This window comes from Balaenoptera borealis (genome assembly GCF_965194805.1).
Source record: "Balaenoptera borealis genome assembly, chromosome: 19".
In the NCBI taxonomy this organism is placed as follows: domain Eukaryota; kingdom Metazoa; phylum Chordata; class Mammalia; order Artiodactyla; family Balaenopteridae; genus Balaenoptera; species Balaenoptera borealis.
This window is the reverse complement of record NC_138878.1, coordinates 60,419,892-60,437,826: the sequence shown is the minus strand read 5'-3', so window position 1 is coordinate 60,437,826 and position 17,935 is coordinate 60,419,892. Positions and strand designations below refer to the sequence as shown.

General features: G+C 43.9%; 1 protein-coding gene across 2 annotated transcripts in view; it reads right to left on the bottom strand.

Annotated features, from left to right (window-relative positions):
• Positions 1-17,935, bottom strand: part of ARHGAP35 (Rho GTPase activating protein 35) — a 119,697-nt gene that overhangs the window by 61,345 nt on the left and 40,417 nt on the right. For both annotated transcript variants that reach the window (XM_082370129.1, XM_082370130.1), the window contains exons 2-3: positions 11,970-15,846; positions 53-197 (exon numbers count right to left, since the gene is read on the bottom strand). In XM_082370129.1, coding sequence (XP_082226255.1) covers positions 53-197; positions 11,970-15,653 — 3,829 coding nt within the window. In that variant the 5' untranslated portion in view covers positions 15,654-15,846. The remainder of the gene's footprint in view (positions 1-52; positions 198-11,969; positions 15,847-17,935) is intronic.

Genomic DNA, 17,935 nt, shown 5'->3' with positions numbered 1-17,935 from the left:
AAAGCGTCCTGTAAACAGTGAAAGCTGTAATCGGCTCTGAGGTAACACTTACCTGTGGCTTCAATGTACTCAATACATCGCTCGATAAATACAGGAATCGGTTTCTCTGGAGTCACCACGGTTGTTAAGGGCACCCCAAAATAGTTACTCTCCCAGGTCGCCTTTGTGATGGATGGCCGGGGTTTGGGCTTTGGTTTCTGTCCAGGAAAGAGAAAAGAAAGCACAAAAACAAAGTGATTCTCAACATACAACTCAAACGTCAGTAAGGCTTCCAGAGGCGAACTCTCAGTGGTGTGGAAACTGTTACAAAGATTCCAAGCAGGATAAAGAGACCCACCTACTCATCTCATTCTTCCAAGTATCACACAAGATGCCGGCAAGTTGCCACATAGTCACACCTTGGGTGTGAAACTGCATTATCAGAACAAAGGTGTTTATAAGAAGCAGGCCATGTTTATTTAATAGCAATGAGATGACTGTCCAACATCCTTTATCAGGGGTACAATGGAGTAAACAGGAAAATTTCCAAACATTCCATACAGATAATAGATATTATACACTCAAGGATGGCTAAAATCTTTTTAAAAGATTAAAAAAGTGGAATTGAAAACTAATAATTTCCTCCTTCGAGAAAAGAGAGCATGCATTCTGCTGAAAGCCCAAGAGAAGAATTCCCTTTGATACATCAGCCTGGGGTTAATTCCCAATGGCTTCTGCATTAAGAAAGGGTAAAACCAACTAATCAGACATGACAAATAAGATAATTCTTTGTCTTTTCCTTCCTAGCAGTCACCTTCCTCATGTAGTAGGAGTAGCAGCAGCAACAACTACTTGCGAGCTGCTACGTACCAAGCCAGCCCCAGATGTTATTTCTATTAAACCTTATGGCATTCCATTTTACCAAGGAAAAATGTCTCACATGACACAACTAACAAGTGACAGTGCTGGGATTCAAACCCAGGAGGGTCTGTCTCCAAAGCCCACGCTCATAAACATTATTGAGATATTTTGCTCCAAAATTATTCAATCCTTTTATTTTGAAGATCACATGAGGAGGAAAAAATGCTCTAAACCGATGGTAAATTTCCTAAAGCTACAGAAATACACCTAAAATGTTGGGCTTTTGTTAAAATATCTACTAAAGAGGAGGATAACCGAACAGAATCAAGGTAAATGGACCCAGGTGTGTCTCCAGCAATTCGGTTTCATTTGCAAGTTAATGAGACTAATTTAGAAGGGCAGGTTTATTTAAAAATATGCCCCACTTAGAACTTAAAAGTATTTAGGGATCTCTGCATAAAATCCACTAAAGAGGACAGCTAACTAGCTTCGAGGTCAGGGTCAACCATTCCCTTTCCTTATCCTGCTCATCCTCATTCCTTTTGGTACCCCCTTTATATGAGAACAAATCACTTCCTGTTTAGTCTGAAATTCGCTGAGGACTTCCTGTGCAAACAAGTGGCAAAAAAAAAAAAAAAAAAAACCAGCTGAGAATAAACTGTACATGAAAGAAGGAGCGAGGCCATGTCTGGACTGCTGGTTGACACTATCTGAAATGACAACCCAAAGGCAAAGATGACCCAGTCCTCACAAAGCCCGCTAACTGATCTGGTGCGGAGGACTGTAATGCAGTGTGAATGGATCCGAGGGTCCCAGAGAAGAACATGCCCTCCACAAAGCCTGTCACTGCGATATGCCTGCTCCTGGGAAAACCAGTGACACAGCCTCTCAGGCTGCAGGGAGTGGCTGCTTCTCTCTCCCCTGTGCAGACTGCCTGAGGCAAACAGGCTCTGATTTCACACTTTTTACCAAAGAAGTATGGAAAAGCAAATTAATGATTTATCTTGACGTGAAATAATTTAACCAATCTAGACTCTCCCTAGCATCTTCTACTTACAAGAAATACAACATAAAGAATTTAAGCTTTCAAATCTAACAGACCTGGGTTTGAATCCTGACTGAGAAGTTCTGTGACTTTGGTCAAGTAATTTAGCACCTTGGGGACAGCACCCTCCTCATGAGGTGGTCCTGAGGGTGAAATGATACGATGTACTGAAAGTGGCTCAGTGCCTAGAGCGCAGTAGTTGTCCAACAATGTGAGAAGGGCTGAGTGTTTTCCATTGTTACACACTGTAGCAACCCGTAACAATGTATCAAGTGAGGCTCTCCCTTAAAAATGCCATACCATTTAAACTGTCAGCTGAAGAATCTGAACACACAAGGAAGACCATCCGGATTTAAGCGACATTCTTTTGGCCAACCCCAACCAGGCAGCATTTGCCCGGCAAAACTAACATAACAATAGCATTGTTCTTCAATAAAACCTTGAAGCTTCCAAATAAACTGCTGTTATGGAATAAAAAAAAATGGAACTTTAAGAGAGCTACCAGGAAGCTACTTGCAATCACTATAATGCCTTCTGACCACAGTTCTAGTAAACAGACAATAAATTTTAATCTCATGCTTCCTCCACCCTCTCAATACTAGAGCAAGATGATGAGGTGTGTTCTAACAGTCTAAGTGAGCTAGAAAATTCAGCCTCCATCAACTGAATACTTACTAAGCACCGGATCCTTGCTTAAGTTCTTTATATGTATTATTTCATTCCAGATTCACAACAGATCTGTAGATATGGGTGTTAAAACTCCATTTTACAGATGAAGAAGCTGAATCCCAGAAAAATTCAGTTACTTGCCCAAGTCAGTTCTGACTACAAAACCCGCGTTCTTAACCACTATGGTTCATTACCTTCCTCTGAAAGTTCCTGGGATATGCAGAATAAATAAATGGATGATTAAATAAATGATTAAGGGGGTACACTGACAATCTGAAGAACTTCTAAAGGTAATAAAGACCACATAAAATACCAGGGATCTTTAAGCTGGGCAAGGGAAGAATGGGGCATGATGACAGCTATTTCAAATAGCTACAGGACTATCTCATGAAAAGAGAGCAGATGATTTTGTATAGTCATGTTGGGAGAGATAAGAGGAAGACAAAGAGGCAATTTTGGCCAGAGAAATTTAAAAAACAAAAAACCCCCAGCTGTTTAAAAAGGAAAGGACTGCTCTGTAAGTATTCGAAGCAGAGGCTGCAACCTACCCGCCATACTCATTGTCAAGGAGATTCTGCTGTCAGATGGAAGGCTAAATTAGAGAGCTGCTCTTTTTTTTTTAAAGGTAACTTAAAAAAAAAATTATTTATTTATTTTTGGCTGCGTTGGGTCTTCGTCGCTGCACAAGGGCTTTCTCTAGTTGCGGCGAGCAGGGGCTGCTCTTCGTTGGGGTACGCGGGCTTCTCACTGTGGTGGCTTCTCTTGCTGCGGAGCACGGGCTCTAGGCGCGCGAGGGGCTTCAGTAGTTGTGGAGCACAGGCTTAGTTACTCCGCAGCATGTGGGATCTTCCCGGACCAGGGCTCGAACCCGTGTCCCCTGCATTGGCAGGCGGATTCTTAACCACTGCGCCACCAGGGAAGTCCCAGAGAGCTGCTCTTATCCCTCTCACCTCAAAGAGTCTAATAAGATCTAACCTAGTTCAGCACTTCAACTTACAAAACAGAGAGTAAGCTTTGGCAACGGCATCAACTCCCGTTGTTGAATGACATGGGTATTCATTCTCATTCTCCCTAAGATTTAAACAAACTCTGCTTTACAGAATGTCAAAATACCTCCTTGAAATAACTGAAGGCTCTCTAGGGTGTCACAAAATCAGGCAGGGATTCTTGCACAACTAATTCTAAACCTTCCTAGGAAGGAAATCAGACTTTGTGGTGCATGCCAAGAATTGGACCAGATTGTTGACAAAGCAAGCAACACCTCAGGCATCTGAAGGGTTACTGGGCACACATCAAGATGGAAATGCCATTCTTCTGAGTGGCCTGCCAGATGTCTCAGTCCCAGGTCAGATATGTGTCACTCATTAGGGAGTCAGTGGAGCACTCTCAACGGCAGGTCCCTGGAGAGAAGAAAACAACACCGTCCCAACATCTATCTTCTTTTGGGCTCACTCATTAGCAGGCTGAACTGAAAAAAGCATCTAGCCAGAGGAAACCAAGCCCTGAGAACAAACTACACATCTGCACATCTAAGTTTAGAGTCTGACTGGGTCCAAAATGGAAAATAATAGTGATTAATCACGAGTGGCCACGTGCTAGACACACTGTGCTAGGTGCTCTGCACAGTTATCTGAAACCTCACAACCACCCTTCGAGGTAAGGGTTACTAACCCCATTTTACAGATGAGAAAACAAAGGCTCACACAGATTCACACCCAGCACTGAGAGAGCCAGGATTCAGAGGCCAGTGATGTATGAATGTCAAAGCCCCATGTTCCTTCCCCTACATGAACTATCTCCATGATGAAACACACCGCTGACATAAACAAAGGACTGGGTCAGCTCAAATCATCTTCACCTTGTCCTTTGGATAGATATTTTTTGAATAAATAACATAGTCCATTGTTCTTTACTTCGCAGTTTCCTTAAAAACATGCCTGATTCTTAGTCTTGATATTAACCAGGTGGCAAAGGAAACAAAGAAATAAACCAATAGCTTATGCCAGTGTTGCACTGGGGAGAAATGGTGATTGGAATTTGCCTCTGGCCTCTCCGCCTTTCTGAAACAAGAAAAGAGCATAAAGGGGAAACTCCTGCTTATGGGACAGTACGCCCACTCCACAGCTCCTCCAAGTCCACGGGGCAAGAAAATGATTAGAATGCCAGCCAAAGAATAAGTAACAGCCAAGAGAAGGACCCCTTCTATCAGCCTGTAAAATGACTGGGTTCCAGAGCCTGATGTGCAATTGACACTCAATAAATTTCTTGAACAAAAACAGTTTCCAATAATGCACAAGGCCAATGTTTCTTTATATTTTTTCAAGTTTAGCTGAGATGATGACTATCTCTGTGGGTACCAGAGTATTTTTTTCGTCTTCTAACATTGTGCTGCTCTTACTAGGATGTGAGGTGAGGTTCAGAACGTCATGTTCATACTGAGAGTAGTACATCACAGACTCCGATTTAAAAAACAGATGACGTCATGAATTCCCTGTATCACTCTGCGAGCACTGAACAAGGGAGAGTCATCTACATACACATATGACCATTTTCCTAATGGGCTAAGTTTCCAGTGTGCAGGAATCTAGGCATTTTTCCTTTTTAATGAATTATACCCAAGGTCACCTAACAGACTAGCAGCAGAGCTAATACTGAAGTCATCTCTCGCCCTCAATGAACTTACAATCTAATGGGTATTAGAGAAGATATATGTCTACAGCAAGCAAAGGTGATCTAGATATCAGATAAAAACCAACTGAGTCACAAAGAAAAAAAAGTCTCCCACAGCCTCAATGGAGAGGTCAGCCACTCTTTCTGGATAAAGAATATTCTATCTTCTATGGAAACAGCAGGTACAGCTATTCAGTGATCCTAAACTGCCAACTTCAAATATTCTCTCCCCGTCTCCATAAATACCCTTATCCATGTCAAATTACTTATCCAGATTTTAGGGTCAGAAAACGTGGTCATTGGAGTTGTACCACCTAGCACAGCCTTTTAAATGCTTGGTGACATACCTAATAAAGCAAATAAAAAACAGACTCCAGTCTGCGTTTCTGTTTTTAAGGAGGAATGCCACATACAGGACGTAGTCTGGAACAGGGACAGTGTCCTCTGAACGGGGCAATTCTCCCTCTTGAGAGTGAAACTGATAGCAGCAAAGCCCTAGAGGGTCACACACATGGGTTGCCAAGTTGTAGAGTGGCACACCCTGAACCAACTGTAACTGGTAGGAATCTTAGAAAAACCAGAAGATTCCATAAACTACATTACTCTAGCTTTCCCCCAAAGTGTTTTCTTGCATTCTGTATTCAACATTACAGCTTTCTGATTGGTGATGATTCTCTCGTATTTCCAACACAGCTTCAAAAGGACCTTTTCAATTAAGTTACTCGCTCATGCCCCAAATGCATTCTTGGCTGACTGGTGCTCCCCCTTCTGGCTCTGAAAAAATCTAAGCCCAAGTTCAAGAGAAAACCTGGGGATGGATCTGTTCTGACTGGCAAAATCTATTATGAAAGCACAAATGCTCAGCCTTGTCTCCTTCAAGCTGGCAGTTAGTACTATGACCCGGTCACTCTCCAACTTGGAGCATCTCTATTTAGGGATGAACCAGGAAGTAGCACAAAGTCTCCTAGCATCCCTCACCCTCCCTCTTGCATGGTGGGAAAAGAAAGGCATGTCATCCCCTCATAGGCACCAAATAAATTGAGACCATAGCTTTTTGCCCTATAAAGGCATGAATCTGGGTCAATCCCTGTTGCCTTCTCAGGCTGAATGGCCAATGCAGTAGGGGGCTAAGCAGGGAGGAGGGTCCACTAGTTCCAGGAAATGTTTATAAACATTCCTGCCTGGTTCGACACCCACTGAATCTGGACTTTCCAGAGCTGTTGGGGGTCAGTGTTTACCTGTTAGCCTCCTCTCAAATACTGTATAAAAAGTATTCAGAAGGCCTTTCTCTATGGAAGTAGAGGTGATCCCTGACTCGAGCTGAAATAATCTGAGTTCCTACAAAGATATTTCAGTATCACTAGGTGGTAGAGGAGAACAAGTTGGCCCAGTGAAGATCGGAGCAATTCTCTGTTCTTTGAAAAATAGATTTGGGTTGCCTATTGTAATTTCTTTTTTTTTTTTTTTAAAGAACAGGTGTGCTCTAAGCTAAAGCAGATAGTTAAAGATAGCCTATTTTTGTCACCAAAAACAAACTACAGCAGTTCTTTGGGCTTAAAATAAACTGAGAACCGAGTGACACCAGTTCAAAACAATTTCTCAAAGTTCCAGTTGCTATTTCAGTGTCTCCATGCCTTTTTTGTCCTCTACTCAAGTAGACACTGAAGCTAGAAACAAACAGCACCACGCTGTTCTTAGAGGGCAGTGTGGGGAAATAGATGTTTTTAGATAATAACCAAAGTCCTTTGTCTAAAGTGAACAAATTGACTGGATTGATTGAGTACTCCAACTGTGTGCCTGGCTATTGAATATTACCATCTTTCTTGGAGACGGGACTCTAAAAACCCACTGGAAGCAGACAGAAGTCAGAAGACTGGGGTTCCAAAATCTCAACTCCTCCACTCAGTAACTACACTAATTTGGGAGCACTGAGACTCAGTTTCCTCATCTCTAAAACCAGGACTTTAAAAAATCACTTCCTTAAGATTGTTAAGCGAAATAGATGAAAAAGTGATGTGAAAATATCTGGTACTGTACCTGGCATACAGCAGGTATTCAATAAATGCAGGAAAGTACAAAATCTTTCACATGGGATCCGTAGCCCTCTGTTATTCTGCCCAGTTCTCCCTCACCCTCTACAGTAGCCACTCTAGGTCTCTTTCAAGTCTTAGCACATGCCACATTTTTTTCAGCTCCAAGTTCCACACTGTTTTCTCAAAAGCTCGACCCAGGAAGCCTCCATCTTCACTGACTTTGTCTGCTTCACCCTTTAAGTCTCAGCTTTACATATCATTTCCTCCGGGAGCTTTCCCGGATATCCTAGGTGAGGGTAAAACTCCTTGCTATACAATTCCTTAGCACCCTGTACCTCCACTCCGGCAACATTCAAAATGCACGTAAATACATGTATAAAATCTATCATTCTCTGTTATGGTAAACTAGATGAACGCAACTACCACACATATGATACTTAGCACAACACCAGGCATACAAGTGCTCAGGAAATGCCCGTGCGTGGAGCTGAATGTTTCCTTCCTAAAAGAATGAATGAACATGTGCTTCGGAGCAAGAGTACTTCTTTTAAAAGATAAAATTCTTTCGGGAATCAGAAAATCCAAGGTCCAGTCAGCGCCCCTACCCCACTTTTAAGACCAAGGTATTTATCTGGACTCAGTGCTCATGGGGCAGGGCTAGCCTTTTCTGAAGCACACACTGAGAGTCTTTCCCGAGCAGGTTACAAAGAGCTCATATTTCATACCATTCAGCTTGTCAAAATGCAACATCCCTCCCTGTGGAACGAGCAGTCCAATTCCCCAGCTGGTTTTTATTCACACTAGAAACTTTAACTCCGTTCTAGGCCTCACAAAATGAGAGCTGTGTCCACACAAAGCCACAACAACCAGCCAATTCACTGAATCCAGTGAAATAAGCCAATTCACTGGGGGGGGGGGACACAAACTGTCAAACTGGTTACTTGGTGCCTTATAGACCAAACAATGCGTGATTGAATTGGTTTGCTTTTCAATAGGTTGTCTTGTCATGTGGTAGCTAGAGTGAGTGAAAGATTTTCTTTATCATTCTGTTTTGTCTTTTTAAAAAAAAAAAAAAAAAAAACACAAAATAAGAGCACATCAGATAGAAGGGTAAAATAGCCAGTAATGTCTTCTCTAAATCTGTGGTCAAGCACAACGAATTCAGCAATTTGAGCTTGCCCAAACAGCACATTGTGTGGAGCAAGGCACCCCAGCCTGTTTTTTGGCTTTAAAATAAGACCCTGCTGGTCCTGATCTCATCTTTGCAAACGCATGGCACTGGGAGACAGAGACCATGTGCAACGACAACTCTTTACGGACAAAGCATCTATTCATGGACCCCACTGAAGTGCAAGCGTAGATTTTCAATTTCATTCAGCTGAGTGCGGAAGGCTCCCACTATGAGGGTGGGTTGCTCAATGGTTCAGCTGGGAAAAGGCCCCGGAATGAGAGTCAGCTTTACAGTTTGCACTTTCATTAGTAGAAATGAAAGCCATTCCCTCACTTCAACTCCAATTTTACAGTAAGGAGCTAATCTAGCATATTAGCCAAGGGCACTGAGCAATTTCTCTTTCTCCACATCACACAGGTACCCAGAGCATAGCTTTTTTGGTTGTTGTTAGGGCTGTTGCTAGGGTAAGGGAGGAGAAAGCAGCTAAGTAACACACAGGGTTTAAAACTTATACAAAAGGGAGGGACAATGTTGGTCCCTCAAGCTCTCAGCTAGACCAGACCAGTTTTCTCCTCTCCTTGAATACAACATGCATATTTTCACCTTCAAGCCTTTCCCCACCTCACACCACTTCTTCAATTCTACTCATTCTTCAAGTTCAAGTTAAATAATAATAACTAATGCTTATCCAGCATGCAGTATGCTCAGTGTTTTACAGGCACAATCTCATTCCCTCTCTCACACCGTATGAGAAAGGTGCTACTACTAAGTTCGTCCCTTTTGCAGAAGGGACGTGGAGACGTGAATCAAGTGCTCGAAGGCCCAGCAAGGAAGAGGAGGAATTGGGTTTTGACTTAGGCCCCCTGATTCCCAGAGCTCCTGATCACCACACACTGCACTACCTTAACCACCCCCAGCACAGGATATCTGCTCTGCCCCACACAGACCCCCTCCCCTCACCCTCTTAGGCAGACCACCTATTTTCAGAAGCTGTGTAGGTCTTGCTGCCTCAACTGGGTGCTAAGGTCTGGGCAAGAAGGGTCTGTGCCATTTCCCCAGTGGTGTGTGGCATGCAGGAGGAACTAAGTGTGTTTTCCATTACCAAATGGCTCTCCCCTCACTTCAAATAAATACTGTACTGCTTTGTCATGCCAATAAAAATCAAAGGCCAAATTCCCCATGTAGGGGCTGGCTTGGCATTCTCTGCCCCCATGGTACCTTGCTTTTCCAGTAAACAAGTGTCAGTCTGATTTCTTAACGGCAGCAAATTTCAATAGGAGGTTTGCTCCAACCAGGAACAGAATGAAAACTCTGCTTATCTCTGCACTAGGATGACAAAGCAGCTATGCTCATTTTAAGGCACCATTTTCCAAGGCAGGAAAAGACAATTTCACCTTTTACTCACTCTTTCCAAAGGATACTCCTAAATGACTTCTGGCACGCTATTGCTCTTGAGCCAGAGGTATCATTTTTATTTGACTAGGAGAGGTGTGGCCCACATAACCCAGATAGACGGGAAGTGGATCACTTCTTGCACGCTGACCCAGCAATCCAGCATGAGGCAGCTCTAGGTTAGGAGGCACTCACTACCAGCGTGGAGGGGGCCGTCTCAGAGGCTCACTGTGACCAGCCGTTCTCTGCTGAGCCTGCTCTTTAAAGCACAGCTTGTTTGGGAATGTGTTTTAAAAGCTTTATTTTCAACAGTATTAAAAACGTAGCTTGAAGTCGGAAAACCCGTTATGATTCACAGTGTGATATTATGCCACCTTCCTAATTCCCAGGTGTGCAGACACCTCCACACTTCGAAGACTGTCAGCGTTTAGATACGCTGTGCTGGCAACAGTCTTCACCGGGAGTGGAGGAGGAAGAGAAGAAGGCCAAAATGTTCAAAATGTTTGGATTCCAGTATCATCAAACAGGAGAGCTCTGGGGAAATACTGGCAGGCTGGTCAGGCTACTTTCTGGCTTCCTAATAAGAACTGCTTTCCACTGGTCTGCCCGCTACTAACTTGGAGAACAAAATACTGCAGGCAGATAAAGGTACAGAAATGTAAAAGCAAACCACAGGGAGAGCAAACAGAAGAATTCCTATGATATTTATTGATATACAGCTCAGAATGGGAGGGGAACAGAACACACAATGATACTGCCCTGCCCTTTCTGAAATTCTATAGGTAAGAAAATTCTGGAAGCTCTGGCCAGTGGTGATTGAGAAGCATGCTGTATGCTATCAGGGAACACAAAGTGAATAGGTTTTCCCTGTGAGGGCCATGGCACCATGTTCCTCCATCTCCAAGGACCCTCTTAACCAATATGAGCTGCAGAACTGGCCTCCAGATAGTATTTTACAACAGAATTGTCAGCTCTCAAAACAGCCTGGACTCAAGATCCTTCTGATTTGGTATGTCTTGTAATAACATAAGTTTTGGGGACTCTTTCTTCCAAAGTTCCCTAAAACGCTTTCAGACAAGTGACTTTGTTCTCTGCCATTTCATGGTAGGGAGAGGAGCAAAAGCTTTCAATGCAGAGAAACCATCCTGTATACACAATGCTGGGGGCGGGCCCGCATGTAACAGTCTGTTGACAGAGTTCTTGTTGTGGTGTCTCACCAAGATGTCTTTCTCTGAAAAACAAAAGGTATTTCCCCTACTCTAAATGGGGAAAAAATAAAGTTGAGAAATACCTTTTCCATCTCAAAGCCTAAGCCCAAGAGGACAGGGCACACTGCCCTGCACAGTGCAACTCCACGCAAGATAGAGACTTCATTTGCTCCTACATGTGGGGCTGTTTCCTCTACATCTGACAGCAGGCCTGATATTCCTAACACACATGGTTTACTTTTTCTTTCTTTTCCCCTTCCTGCCCCACTTGTGGTCCCTAAATCAAATCTGAAGCTCTCACTGATAGCAGCAGCAACTCACTCAAGGAGCTGGAGGGCACTCCAATTTTACAAACACGGGACAGGTTTATAACTCACAGAGACAAGATTATTTTTCATTTAGGTACTTGAAGACCCTTCACTGATTTATGTGTGCAAATAAAATAACCATCTAATTTTTCCTAATCTAAAGTGTAGCAACCTTTACAGATCAGCAAGGGGGAAAAGGAGCATTTAAGAGATGTATGGATGAAATGTTTGTTTCTCAGTCAAAGACTGAGGGCTGTGATTCTGGGTTCTGCTGTTTAAGTGAAGAAAGGCCAAGTACATTGTCACTGGCTTGGCTGTTTGTCAGGACACTGACAAGTTCTACATGATCTGCTCATTTTGGTAATTACCTAACTATTGTTTTGGACAAAGACAACTCGGGCTGTCTATCCAAAGTCCTTACCACTTGAGAGCTACCAGTAGTAGCTATCTGAGACACTGCTTATTTTTTAATGCTAAGTCAAAGAGTAAAGACACACACCCACACACCCACAGGGCAGTTTTTTTACCAGAGTAAGCTGTCCTTGAAAATCTTCATCATCATCAATGAACTCTTACCAAGACACTGTGCTGTGCAAGCCACTCCTATAACTCATTCCTAAACTCGTGTCTTACCTTAGTGTTCCTTCTTAGACTGCGAAGAATATTCCTCCTCCTTGGGTCTTCATCTGTCTCATACGGAATGACGGCACTGTCCCCTTTATAACCCTGGGATGCCTGATCCTCCTCTTTCTTTCGGATGGGCCCAAGCTCATCATCGCTCCCCACGGTGAAGCTGGTTCGGTAACTAGCAAACCTCCCCAGCCGGCTGCATCTCGTCCTGTACAGCACTGGCTTGCTCACGATGGATACCTTGCGTCCTCGCTCTAGAGAACTAGTGTCCATTTCGCTGTCGGAACCATTCCCACTGCCGTTGGACTGGGCTTTGTTGATATTCCGAATGGTGATGATTTTGCCTTGGGTGCTGTCGTGGGGCACTGAGTATATGTTTTCTTCTTCATTCCTTGGCTTGACCACAGCATCCATGGGTTCAGCATAATCAGAAGGATCGAACCCATCTGGAGGTAGCCAGGTGCTAGAAGACACAGACTTCCTCTGTCCATCTCTATGGCCTTGGTCTAAATAAGACAGATCCCCCTTTGTAATTTCAAAATGGACAGGAGGCTTTGGTTTGACTGGCGGAGGTACTTTGTTGTTCAGTTTACTCTCAAAATTGCTCATGATGAAAGACAGCCCATCATTTCCCTCCAGTTCCATAGAGAGCTTAGAATGGTCTTTGGACAGAGAGGGCAGTGATGTGTCTTCTCGAAACAGGCTATAAGAAGGGGGCTCGATATCTTCTTCCGAATCCTGCAGGTTTGAGTTGCAGAGCGGAGAGCCTGCCCGGGGGGAGTTAAACACCTCTTCTGTGGTGCTGCAGGCCTCGGCAGCATTGTCGTACATATGAGTAGCCTCGATTATGTTCTTTTTGTCCACCACATCTTTAAAGAATGGGTGGAAGAGCTCAAGTTTATGCTGGGGTTGGCTACAGGGGATACTTGTGAACTTTCCATCAATTTCTTGAGCGATCTCCTCCCCCTCGGTCAGCTGCTCCCGACTTACGTCATTATCCAGGACATCTACAGCGCCGTCAGTGAGTGCAACCAGCTGGATGGGGATAATATCCTGCACTTCACAAAGAAAGGCACGCAACATAGCCAAGGAGGCCTTACGTTTGGCTGAATAAAAAACAATGTACCCATGGACCAATCGGCTTTTTCTGATGCTAAATGAGGAATGGTATGAAAGAAGAGAGAGTTCAATGCGCTTCTTGTGTAGTCCGATTGGTAGTTCAAGTAAAACAGAGTTGCTGCTTCCGCAATGGGAAGACTTACAGGTTTGGGACTGAAGGACAGGAAAGAGTATGTCATCTGCACTAAACGGATCTCCACACATCAGACACATGACAATTCGCAGGTCAACATCAGCCAGATCTTTGATGCTAGCAGTAGAACTGACCAGGTTTAAGTTACGCTTGGAGTCCAGGAGTCCTTTCAAAACTTGACTGATTTGCTTTTCGTTAATGTTGCGTCCGTAACCAATGCCAGCGGAAGCAGGGTCGAGAAAGACACACTGAAGTTTGCTAGCAATCTGCTGACCTTGCTGTATTAAGCTATGCAGGGTCTCTCCACTGGTGTCTCCTCTTTTGTTAACCAAAATTAAGGTCAGGGGGAGATGCACTAAATGATTATCTCGCCTGCCAAGTGTGGACTCTCTGCTCTTCTCTATACTCTCCACCACATAGGATAGAGACTCCTTTGAATTGTAAAGGCAGAGACAACCATGGGGCTGAAACGTTGGTGTTTGGAAAGAGTTCACAGGAAGCCTGACATTCCCTTCTATTGGCCTCAGGGAGAGCTCATACATTTTACCATCTATTACATACTTATCATCATTTGTACAAAGAGCTCGAATCTCATTGGCCAACTCTCGTGCAAGGCCGTCCTTGCCCAAGATCACCAAGTTGATTCTATCAATGTTGGGGTCAGAAAGTGAATTTTTCTGATTCCGGTCAGATGGTCGGATAAACCGAGAACTAATCAAGTGCTCGATCTTAGCATCCACACAGGCAGGGCAGCTAGGGCATGTTTCCTTTGTTGGGTGGTACACAAAATGAATGTGCTTCAGAATAAGGGCATCACGCTCTGCCTGGAGCTTCTGTAATGCCTTAAATCGCTGTTCCTCCCCCAGAACATCCTGAATGACACCCATCTTCTCCTTGCTGGGCTTAGCATCCAGCTCCAGCTCATAAAACAATTCCGAATATTCCAAAAGCAGCTCCTGAAACTCTTCCTTTGCTTTGTCTATAATTTGCTTTTGGTGTTTGCCATAAATATCCATGTATACAGATTCTTCTAGCCACTGATAGAAATCTTCATTCATAATAAAACTGCGGGCCTCTTCCCAAGGCTTTCCAGGAGTTATGAAAGGAGAGGTCTCCAGGTTTTCTTTGAATGCCCTTCTCATCTCAGCTCTTTTCCTCTCGTTCCGCAGCTTCTCTAAGTGGGCCTCGTACAGCTGCTCTGCAGGGACGGTATCCATTAAGTCAAAGGGAATCCGCTCGTTCTCGATGTTGTCAATGTGGCTGGTGGCATCCCACGGTGTCTCTTCAAGCACAACAAACCACTTTAAGAATTCTGGCTTGGTCTCCAAGAGCTTTTTGGCTTTTATGCAGCTTAGGTGGTCTATTTCATCTAGATTGGGTATAAGAGCTTCAAAAGCTAGTGGGAGGGCTGCCAGGTACAGCTTCCTCCTGCGCTCAATATGCTCATGCTTGAGGCGATGGATGTGCTGGAGAAACAGCTTCTTGGCTTTCTGAGTCCCTTCCAGGTAGACATAGTCCTGGTACTCAGGAGAGGCCTGCATCTTTCGGCTGACACTCAACCAATTCTCATTGTGGTTTTTCACAATGCGACTCACCAGCCACTCATACTTGTCTTTTGCTGTAGCTATCTGCTGACTCTGCTGCTTGAGAGCTTCAAAATAAGGAATGATTTTCGTCTTTCCCCGACTTTTATCAATGAGTTGCACTAAGGTGCTGAAAGCTAAGTCCACATTTACATTGGATCTTGCTGAGGTCTCCACAACCTGGAGGTTCTTTTTGCTTAAGGCAAAAGTATGTGCATCTCTAATGTACCGCTCAACACCCTCATCGCACTTAGTCAGGACCACCACTATGGGCTTTTTTGTCTTTGCAAGCTGATTGTAGAGATTAGAGACAAACTTGAGCTGGTCATCAAAGTTCCTATTCATGCCCCTGCTAACATCAATACCAAGAAGAAAACCATCAATTAGCAGCTTTCCATCTGGCATTTGTTTCTGCTCAAAGTCCTGCTCCAGCCCCAGCTGGTCAGTGCAAAAGTACATGAGTTTTTCAGCTGATGCGAGCTTGGTTGCAGCAGCTCTCTTGATATAGGGCTGCAGGGCCGTGCTCCGGTGAGGCTGAAAAGTCTGATCATCAATGAATTCAGTCTGCTCCACAACGTGCATCTTACATTCCACACAGTCCTCCAGGGAACGGCTAACTTCCCCCCAGTAGAGAAAGTGGTCATTGTTGACCACTCGCCCACCAAAGTCACTGGTGCTGAGGACAGAGGTATGGTCCAAGTGAAATTCGTCAGCACTCGGGCGCACAAAGCGGTTGCACAGACAAGACTTCCCAATGCCGCACTGGCCCTTCTCCTTCTCCGTCCCAGACAATCCCACCACACTGATGTTGTAGGTGGGAATGCGGACATCTTGCTTTCTTGCCATCATCATCGTCGACACATCCTGCCACAATCAGCTACTTCCAAGATCAGATTAGTGTTTTCCAGTGGACCCAATGGCTTCCCCACATTATCAGTGGGGGCCGGCTGCCCACGAAGCAAAAGTGTCAGATCTCATCGTGCTTGTATACCAGTACGAGGTTAGTTTTTGCCACTTCTCATCGCCAAATAGCCAACATTTCTTCCTAGGTGGGGGAGGAAAAAAGAAAACCAATCAGCATCATAATTTTGAAACCAATTTTAATCACCAAACAGTAGGAAAAATCAATTTTATTGTTCAACAAATAATTACAGTAAACATCAAATGTACGAGGCCTTAAGCTGGGTAAAGACATAAGAGCAAATAAGACTGACATCTGGACTTCCCTGGTGGCGCAGTGGTTTAGAATCCGCTTGCCAATGCAGGGGACACAGGTTCAAGCCCTGGTCCGGGAAGATCCCACATGCCACGGAGCAACTAATGTGCCGCAACTACTAACGTGCCGCAACTACTAAGCCCACGTGCCGCAACTACTAAGCCCACGTGCTGCAACTACTGAAGCCCACATGCCTAGAGCCCATGCTCCGCAACAAGAGAAGCCACCGCAATGAGAAGGCCGCGCACCGCAACGAAGAGTAGCCCCTGCTCGCCGCAACTACAGAAAGCCTGCACACAGCAACGAAGACCCAATGCAGCCAAAAATAAAAAAATAAATAAAAAAGAGAATCTGCCAACAGCAAAGAATGTAAGAAATGGTGAAATAACCAAAGCATTTGCACTAAAGGCAATCTACAAAGCAAGGCAGTTTACAATTATTGAAAAAAAAAAGACTGACATCCGTTGTACCCTCAGAGGTACAATGTCATCTAATGGAGGAAGACACATAAGCAAGCAGTGTGCTAAGGGCTAAAACAAGGGCTTGCAAGCTCCTTGGAAAAGTGGCTGATTCCAGGGCTAGGGCAGGGTTGGTACAATATGGGCCTGGAACATCTCATTGTACAAGAAAGGAAGGAAGTGCTTGAAAAAATGATAGGGTACCTCACAAGGACACGGGAGCCAGTTTGAAGGGGCACCCACTGGTCAAATCTGGGACACTCTGAACATCAAAATAATTAAGTACAGTAACGAATTACAATCCACTGCAGAAGTAGGAACTTGAGTTCATAATACTGGATCAGACAAGAATCATCACTTGATGCTAATCTAGGGGGGGAAATTTTGATTAGGAGCAGGATTTTGTGCAGAAATGAGGTCTCCTGATAGACTACTTATTGCAAATGGAAGAAGAAAAACAAACACACACTAATTACACAGTGGAGATGTTGGGCAACACTTTGGGTAATGAAAATTATTACCACCAAAGAGCCAGAAGGACATCATGGGCCTCCAGATGTGATACCCCAGGAGGACACAACATCACTATGCAGTATGATGGCCTAGAATGCACTACCTCAACCTAATCACAAGGAAACATCAGACAAACACAAAATGAGCAAGATTCTATTACGGCCGGGGGTGCGGGGTGGGGGGGCATTTCTGTACTTAAAAAAAAAAAATCAGTGTCATAATAGACAGAACGGCTTTGTAAATAAATATTTCAGATTAAAGGAGGCTACAGAGACATCCTAACTAAATGCAATTATCTGATCCTAGACTGAATTCTGTATGGGGCGGGCGTGGAGGGGCAGGAGGAGGAAGGCTATTCAGAACATCATTAGATCAATTAATAACATTGGACTATGAATGGAATTAGATAAAAGTATTCTATCAGTGTAAATTTATGAAGTTTACAACTATCATGTGAGAGAAAAGCCCTACTCTTAGGAAATACACACTGAAGTATTTAGAGGAAAAAGACCATAATGTATGTGGCTGGTCCAAAAAAAAAAATCACACCTATATATTGAGAGAGACTAAGAACGCAAACAAGGTAAAATGTTAACAACAGGTGAATCTGGGTAAAATGTACAGGATATTCCTTTGTGCTATTTTAATTTTTGCAACTTCTCTAAGTTTGTAATTATTTCCAAATAAAAGGTTTTTTTTGTTTGTTTTTTAAAGGGTATGAATATGGGGTGGCTTCCCTGACAAGAATGTAAGCTCTGTGAGGGTAAGGCCCACCCCTGCCTTCTTCACTTCTGTGTCCTCAAGCTACGAGAACATGTTTGACACAAATATTTACTGAAGGAATGAATAAATGAATGACTATTAGAGCTTATTAAAGGGTCCCCAAACCCAGCCTTTCAGATTTAGGAAAGCCTTGCTGGAGGAAGTTCCATCTCAGGTGAGACCTA